At 53.5% G+C, this 7,783-nt stretch overlaps 1 protein-coding gene across 3 annotated transcripts; it reads right to left on the reverse strand.

Moving 5' to 3' along the window:
* Positions 1-1,314: 1,314 nt before the first annotated feature.
* On the reverse strand, positions 1,315-6,423 carry DMAC2 (distal membrane arm assembly component 2). Of its 3 annotated transcripts, none has more exons than XM_058280307.1 (6): positions 6,381-6,423; positions 5,058-5,254; positions 3,865-3,945; positions 3,010-3,146; positions 2,765-2,927; positions 1,315-2,311 (listed from the first exon to the last, which is right to left on the reverse strand). In XM_058280307.1, exons 1-6 carry the CDS (start codon positions 6,396-6,398, stop codon positions 2,134-2,136), a joined length of 774 nt encoding a protein of 257 aa, XP_058136290.1. In that variant the 5' UTR covers positions 6,399-6,423; the 3' UTR covers positions 1,315-2,133. The 3 variants fall into 3 exon arrangements, with proteins under 3 accessions (XP_058136290.1, XP_058136289.1, XP_058136291.1); XM_058280306.1 differs by lacking the exon at positions 6,381-6,423 and adding an exon at positions 6,018-6,110; XM_058280308.1 differs by lacking the exons at positions 3,865-3,945; positions 6,381-6,423 and adding an exon at positions 6,018-6,110.
* Between the last annotated feature and the right edge of the window lie 1,360 nt (positions 6,424-7,783).

The raw sequence follows: 7,783 nt of genomic DNA on the forward strand, positions 1-7,783 counted from the left end.
CCCTGCCCTCCGGAGGCCTCTGCTGTTGGGGCTGCGTCAGCTGTCTGGGGAGGCCAGTGGGTGGGGCCGCCTCATCCAGACACGGGGATGAATCGAAGGCCCCCCACCCAAGCCTGGGCTGACCCCTGCACCCCACCCTTGGTTGGTGAGGGACTGGCCATTTAGGGTTCTCAGGAACCCTGTCAGCAGAAGTTTATTATCTGTCCAGGGCTGATTTTCTCTTGCCAGACTGAATAATGGAGCTTGTGGGAAGAGCTGGAGAGTGTGGGAGTGGGGAGTTACAGCCAGGGTGGGGGTAGGGGTCTGGGCAGCTCTGGAGTGGGTCCCCAACCCCCCTGACCCCAGGGTTGGGAGGTGCACTTAGGGCCATGGCCCCTCTCCCAGGTGATGCAGCTTCTCCCAGGAGGGTCTGAGGGGTGGCACTCGCCCCGCTGCGGGCTGCTGGAACTCTCTGAGGTTGAAGCTCTGGTTGCTATGTGCAGCGCCTGGGCCCCGTCGGGAGGGAGAAGCCACACAGCAGTCTGAACAGGGAAAGCTTAACCTAAAGAATTCTTAACTGTATCACTGGATGGGAGCCATGAGGGGCTGGCCAGGAAGAGGTGCCTTCTGGACGGAGGGGGGGGGTAGAGGTGCAGGTGAAGTACAGGAAGTCCAGCCCAGCATGCCTGCCTCCCCAAGCCTTTGGCTGCTCCTCTTCCTCTTCCATACTTTTATCAGGGCAGTTCTGGCATCCTGGACTAACGGGAGGCTACTGTCAAGCCCAAGTCCCAGCCAACCAGCCCACTGAGCTTCCAGCACTCCCTCCAGCTGCACAGGCCCCATCTACTACTATAGCCCCCCCTTTTTGGTCTAGCACCCTTACATCTATCTACGTTTACACATTCCCCAGGTTTCTGCCTACATATATTCGTAGTCTTGCAGTTCCTAGGTCTTATTGGGCACATGTTCCCCGGAAACAAGCTGGGCTTTGACCCTACTTACTTATGGGTCTAGTGGCAGCGGGGGGGTTGTGGTGAGTCCTGAGAATGGGCATCCCCTCTCTGGCCGTCTGTCCCAGGGGAAGGTGTCCCAGGACTTGCAGCACAGGAAGAGGCTGTGGTCTCCTGACACTGATAAGGGAGGTGCAGAGTGACTCAGGGGCCCGAGACTGTTAACTGTAACACTCCACAGGCTTCCCATTTCTAGCACTGTCCTGTTTCCTGCCAAAGGCAAGACCAAGCCAGTCCCCAAGCCCGGTCTTTGTGAGTCTGTCTCCTGGAACATGCTAGGTTCCATTCTTTATCAGGTTGGATCCAATTAGAAGAGAAAAACCAGTTATTTGAACAAAGAAAGTTTAATGAGGCACCTCAGCAGAGATTCTCCTCCTGGGAGCCACTTGGGGGGGGGGAGGGGTGCTGTCCCCCTGCCCCAGCACAGGAGCCTGCTGAGTGTGCACCAGAACCAGCAGCAAAGAAATCCCTTCTTCCTGTAATGTCTCTCAAGCACCCTCTACTGACAAAATTTGACAAATGCCAGTTGGCAAAGGAAAAAAATACATCAAGGGCCCAGACACATCTTCACAAAGCAGGCAAAAAATTGAATTTGGAGCTATGAGTCAATAAGTCAATCACTAGCACACTCTGGGACCAGGAGTGGTAGTGGTATTTGGTGAGTGTGGGCTAGGGACACTGGACATCCTGCATTAAGTGGGACAGTCCTGCTGAGGGAAGTACCATCTGGCAAAATGCCAGCAGCACCCATATCAGTCAGGGTCCCCACAGCATATGGAAACGAGAGCAATTTGAAGTTATAGGCAGGTGTGGGGAACCACTAGGCAGAGCACAGCACGGGGGCTACTTACAGCTGGCAGCCTTCACCTCCCCAGGCCCAAACAAAGAGGCAGGGGAAGGCAGGTTTACTGGAACTTGGAAGAAGAGGTCTGTGGAGAGGGCTGCCTGCTAGGAGTTAGGACCTTCGACTAAGGGTGCAACCAGCCACGGCGCCTCTGAGGCACGGAGTAAATACCTTGGCCTCCTGCTCTGCCAGCACCAGCCCCTTCCCACCTCCACTGAATGAACCCAGCAGGAAACCTGGAAGCCAGAGGGTTAAGTGTGGAGCCCTGCTGAGATCCAGCTTCGTGGGAAGGGCTGCAGGCTAGGTGAGGAGGGAGCTGCTCGCATCCCGGGGCTGCCCCCCAGGCCCCATCTTCAGACCCTGGGCCCAACCAGCCCCCAGAACCTCGCAGTCAGGCAGCATCTCCTCCACCAAGATCTGAGTGAGGCCTGGGCTAGCCACGGCGGGGAGGTCTGAGATATCCAGCCTGCGGAGGTGCCTGAAGGAGAGAGAAAGGGCAGGAGGCCAGCGTGAAAACTGAGTCTGTGCGTGTGTGGGAGGGTGCCAGCCCTGCCTTGACACCTTGCATCCTAGATTTTTTTAAATATCCTTGGAACTATCCAGACAATGGCAGCCCTTCCCCAAGTACCTGAAATCCACCATGCTAATTACAAGTAGACAGCTCTGGCTCCTGTTCTTCTGCAACAATGTAAACATCATGGACTTTTCATTAAGTGAGAGAAACTAGAAGCTCTTTCCATCTCCCAGAGACCCACGGCGACTGCTCATCAGTGCCCGCCCATCACGAACAGCCTGGGCTTGGGCTGGAGGCCGGGGATGTGGGGAGCAGCCCAGAGACGCCTCCTTCACTTGCCCCTCCCCTGCTTCTGCGTCAGGTGGGAGAGGCCCTGGTATGGCCCAGCCTGAGCAGGCTGGGGTACTAGGGTCTCACCGGAGGTGGTGGAGGCAGGCGAGGCCCCGTTCAGAGATGTGGGGACACCCAGCCAGCGACAGCTCCTGCAGCGAGTCGGCCAGGGCATGGAGGCGGCTGAGACACCAGTCATCCACGTGGGGGCAGCGCTGCAGCCACAGGGCCTGGAGCTCCTTCAGGGGCACTGCGGGGGGGAGGGGCGGGATGGCACCCAGTGCCCTTCGGGAGCCCACCATCCACAGGCCCTCCCAGCGCACCCCACTCACACAGGTTGTCCAGGCCGCTGTAGTTGATGGCACAGCCGCTGGCATCAACAGCCTCCACCGGCACGGTCTGGAACTTCAGGAAGTCATAAGGGAAACGGCCACGCCTGTCGGGCCTGATCCATTCCTTGCCCTGGAACCTAAAGAAGGCAGAGTGGGAGGCCAGCAGTGCACCCCACTGCACCCCCCCAAATGATACAATCACTGTGCTGCATTCAAGGCACTTCAGTCTACTGGACCCTGTGACAAGCTGTAAACATGGAACGTTTCACTGATTTTACAAATCCAGATGGAGACCAAGAGTCGGAGAGATTCCTGATCATGTAATGTGAGAGGAAAGCACTACAATAAAAGAACTCTCCTAGATGGGTAAAAATTCAGTCATTTTTAGACAGACATACCATTTCTAAAGAAGTTACTGAGGACATGGTCAAGCCAAATGAAAATTTTAATTGGAATATAAAGATCAGGGGTAAAAGAAAGTTATGTGAGCTGTGTGTTTTGCCAAGATAAAGAAGAAAAGAGAGGAAGAAAAAGGAAGAGAAAGGAAGGGTGGAAGGAGGAAAGAGGAAAATTGAACATTTACTGAGCACACATGCTCTGCCAAGCTGTGTTCTAAGTGGTTAGAGTACAAAACCTCATTCAGTATTCAAAGCAGACCTTTTGAATACTGTAGGGCAGTTAAAATTACCATCTCATTTTACAGAAGACAAAACTGAGGCTCAGTGCCACCCTCCAGCCACAAAGCCAGGAAGTGGCAGAGACCAGGCATTCTGAGGCCAGTGGCTGCAGAGCCCAGGTCTGAGAGATACTTTGCCGCCTCCCCCCGCCCCCTTGCCTCCCACCTCTGTGTCATACTTGACTGCGCCTCCCTGCCTCAGGATGAAAAAGGCACCTGCGACGTATGGGCCATACTGCTCCCTGATGTTGGCGAAGGATCTGCCAAGAAAACAGTGGCTGAGGGTAAGGCCTGGAACACTGTGCCCCCACCACACCCGACGCTACTGAGAGGGTCAGAGACCAGGGCACAAGGACTGGGACAGGAGAAGGACAGGCTGAGTCAGGCCGTATTTACTGTCTATTAAGTGCCAGGCACTGGGGAACACAGCAGTGACTGAGACAGATGACACTGTGGAGCTGGTATTTTTCAGAGGGCAGACAGTAAACTAGGAAATAGCAGCAAATTGCAGGGAATGTCAATTTCATGATGAAATTAAAACGGAATGAGTGGGAGTGGCCTGAGTGGGCACTGGGATGGTGGAGGAGGCTAATTTAGCTTTGGTGTTAAGAAATGACACGTGAGCAGAGATCTGATCTCATGTGAGGGTGAGGAGGACAGCGAAGGTCAAGGCAAGGGCCTGCCAGGCAAATGAACAGCTGGTGCCAAGGCTGGGAGGCTTGACCTAGCATGTTACCTAGAATGGCAAAAAGGACTCCGTGTTGGTGGGGGAGGCAGGAATCCCTTAGGCCCTGGGGTTTAGGAGGGCTTTAAACAGGTTGGCAATGTTCTCCACTTTCTTAAGCTAAAGACTACCTGGCTGCTTTGTAGATTATAAAAGGAGGTTAGTTAGATTATTGCCAGTACTCTGGCCATGAAATGAAGGGCTCAATCCAGGCTACAGTGAAGGCGGTGAGAACTGGGCAAATGTGGGATACTAATGGACAGGAGTGGTAAAGTGAGCAGTGTGGGGGAAGAGGGGAACAGAAGCAAAGGAAGTCAAGAATGACGCCTTAGAATGTGGCCTAAGCAGCTAGTGAACAGTGGTGCCATTTACTAAGACAGGGAAGGCTTGGGTGAGCAGATTCCAAGGGGAAATCAAGGGTTTGGTGTTAGTCATTTTAGGTACGAGCTGCCAGTTAGACCTCCAAGTGGAGACAGGGAGTCAAATGCCTGTATGAGCTACAGTGGGAAGGGCGTGAGCTAGAGGTGAAGGGGGAGAGTCCTGGAGGCAGGTTACGGGAAGCCCCCGGGCTCCCTGAGGCCAGGGCAGGATGTGGCCTCTGTCTAGTGAGGCTGGAGCAGCTGGGTCTTTTGGGCCAGGAGTTCTCACCGATTTTTCTGATGCACCGCCAACACCTGCTTGCGGAGCAGGTACTCCCTCAGAGCCGCCACGTCATAGAAGTGGTCAGCCAGGAACTGGAACAGCGTCCTCCCCTTCCTCTGATTGTCCTCTGGGGCCACCAGCCCACTCAGGCCACGGATGCACCTGGTACTCCGATTACATACTGGGGTCACCAGGCAGAGGGACTGGGGAGGGGAGAGAATAAGGGCTGAGCCAGGAGCCTCATGGAGAAAGCTGGGTACCATAGTCCTTGCTCCATGAATCCCTCCCTCAGTGCTCCCAGACTCTCACTAAATTCTTTCAGAGTTTCCAAATTCTGCCTTTGGGACTGCCAAATTTTCCCCAACTTCTCCCCAAGTTCTTACCCTTAATCAGCCTTATATTCTTTCCTTAATTTAACCAAACTTTGTTTTTCCCAAATTCTCCCCCTAATTTTCCCCACACACTTCGTTTTCCCTCAGAACATGTTATCTGACCTCTTAATTTTCCACAAATTCTTCCCTTAATTTTACCCAGGGTCTTCTTGAATAACCCATTTCTTTTCCCCACATATAATCTTAATTTCTCTCCAAACAGCCCTGATTTCCCTTTTAAAAGCTCCCAAACTCTCCTTTTAACGTACCCTCCAAGGGCTCCGCTTAACTCGCCCTAAATCCTTTTTCCTTTAATAGAATTCTCGTTTTCCCTAATTTCTCCTGTTTTGTCCAGCCATTTATTTTCTTTCAAAATCCTTCTTAAACTCCTGGCTCTGTCTTTAACTTTCCCTTAATTCTCTCGCTGATTTACCCAATTCTTCATTCGTTCTTCCTAAATTCTCCCCTTAATTTTCCCCAGGGCCTTTCCCTTGAATCTCGAAAATTCCTTCCCTCAACCATCAAACCTTTGGTCTTACATCAAAATCCCAATTTCTACCATGAATTCTCCCAAATATACCACTTGGTCTCTTACCTTTAACCCTCGAACCCAGGTTTTCAGCCAATCCCTTCTAAACCCGCTCCCGTCCAGGTCCCACCCTCGTCTGCCCATTGGCTGCCCGGGCGCGCGGGCAGTCGTATCCTTGCCTCTGATTGGTCTGGCGCACCACTCCCTTCCGCCCGCGCACTGCCCTACAGTTCCGCCGCTGCCTGAGATCCGCGCCAACCCTTCTCTACCCCTCCGTAGCCACAAGTCTACACAACCAGTGAGAGGTTTGGCGGGAGAAGCTCCCGCTGCCCTCGGCCCTTGCTCCCCTTGGTTCTGACAGGGGCCTTGAAGGCGGAGGCCGCCGCGTGGAATTCTGTTTTGGGGCCTCTGAGAGCTCCGGTCACCTACCGCCCTGGGCGCCGCCATCTTGCTAGGGGCTGTAACCGGAAGTGGCTGGTCTCAATCCCGTCCACCTGACTCAGTCATAGGCTTTTCTCGGGCGGCCCCGCCCCTCGGTTTTCTCGCCCGCCTGTTTGATGTCTCCGAGCGCTCCCTCTGCAGGTCTTAAAGTGGAACTGCAGCTTTTCCCTCGGAGCTGGAGGGCAGACCTTACGGTACTGGCCTCCTTTCCTCCCTCTGGAGCCCCAGCCCACCTGAGCTCTCTGACTCCTTTAGTTCTCACCCATTTGCTCCTTGAAACAGGAAAGGATGTGGCAGGAAAACTGACTGTTGTCATTTTTTTTTCATCCAGAGCCCGGGAAGGAAAAAGTTGAGCTTGTTGCAAGGTTAGACCTAAGGATGAGAGGCTGAGATGAAGTTTCAAGACTATCATGAAATGTTAGACTTCATTTTGGACTTCAACGCTAGGTCTCAGCGTGAAGGTTAAGAGTGAGGTCTTGTGGATAGAAGTATTCATTCACTCCACAAATATTTACAGAGCTTCTAGGCGTGCAGGCCTGTGAATGCCAGCCCCCGAGGGTAACAGGGCAATCCCAGCCCCTCTCACAGGGAGTTTTTCCAGGCAGGGAGGGGGCAGATAAGAAACAAATGAATAAACCAGATCATTGCAGATAAGAAGCAAATAGGGGGAAACGGACTTTGGCCCAGTGGATAGGGCGTCCGTCTACCACATGGGAGGACCGCTGTTCAAACCCCGGGCCTCCTTGACCTGTGTGGAGCTGGCCCACGTGCAGCGCTGATGCGCGCAAGGAGTGCCCTGCCACGCAGGGGTGTCCCCCGCGTAGGGGAGCCCCACGCGCAAGGAGTGCACCCCATAAGGAGAGCTGCCCAGCGCAAAAGAAAGTGCAGCCTGCCCAGGAATGGCGGCACACACAAAAGCTGACACAAAAAGATGACGCAACGAAAAGAAACACAGATTCCCAGTGCCACTGATAAAGATAGAAGCAGTCACAGAGGAACACTCAGCAAATGGACACAGAGAACAGACAACTGGGGGGGGTGGAGGGAAGAGAAATTTAAAAAATCTTAAAAAAAAAAAGCAAATAAAAACAGGCAATATAATATTACAGGGAGTGACGAGGGCATATGGGCCACCAGGAAGGGCCTCTCTGAAGAGGTGACCTTTAAGTGGATGTGTATGACAAGAAGGAAACAGCCTTCCAATACCTGGGGGAAGACAGTTCCAGGCAGAGGCAAGTGCAAAGGACCTGGGGTGGTGCAGAAGAGAGGTAATAGGCCTGGTCAGACAGGTGGACAGGGGACCAGCCGTCCAAGTCCTTGTAGGCTTTTATCCCACTCACAGTGGGAAGCAGGGGAGTCTCCTGACCCGATTTACATTTTATAGAGATCGC

Source organism: Dasypus novemcinctus, chromosome 18, assembly GCF_030445035.2.
Source record: "Dasypus novemcinctus isolate mDasNov1 chromosome 18, mDasNov1.1.hap2, whole genome shotgun sequence".
In the NCBI taxonomy this organism is placed as follows: Eukaryota; Metazoa; Chordata; class Mammalia; order Cingulata; family Dasypodidae; genus Dasypus; species Dasypus novemcinctus.

What these genes read in the sequence shown, in the direction of transcription:
- DMAC2 (XM_058280306.1), bottom strand. Translation starts at nt 6,095, where the DNA reads ATGGGCAGACGAGGGTGGGACCTGGACGGGAGCGGGTTTAGAAGGGAT. An exon ending in GCGGTGCATCAGAAAAATCG is followed by an intron (nt 3,946 to 5,057) that starts GTGAGAACTCCT and finishes TTTTCTTGGCAG; the next exon opens with ATCCTTCGCCAACATCAGGG. An exon ending in GCCTGCCTCCACCACCTCCG is followed by an intron (nt 2,312 to 2,764) that starts GTGAGACCCTAG and finishes TCTCTCCTTCAG; the next exon opens with GCACCTCCGCAGGCTGGATA.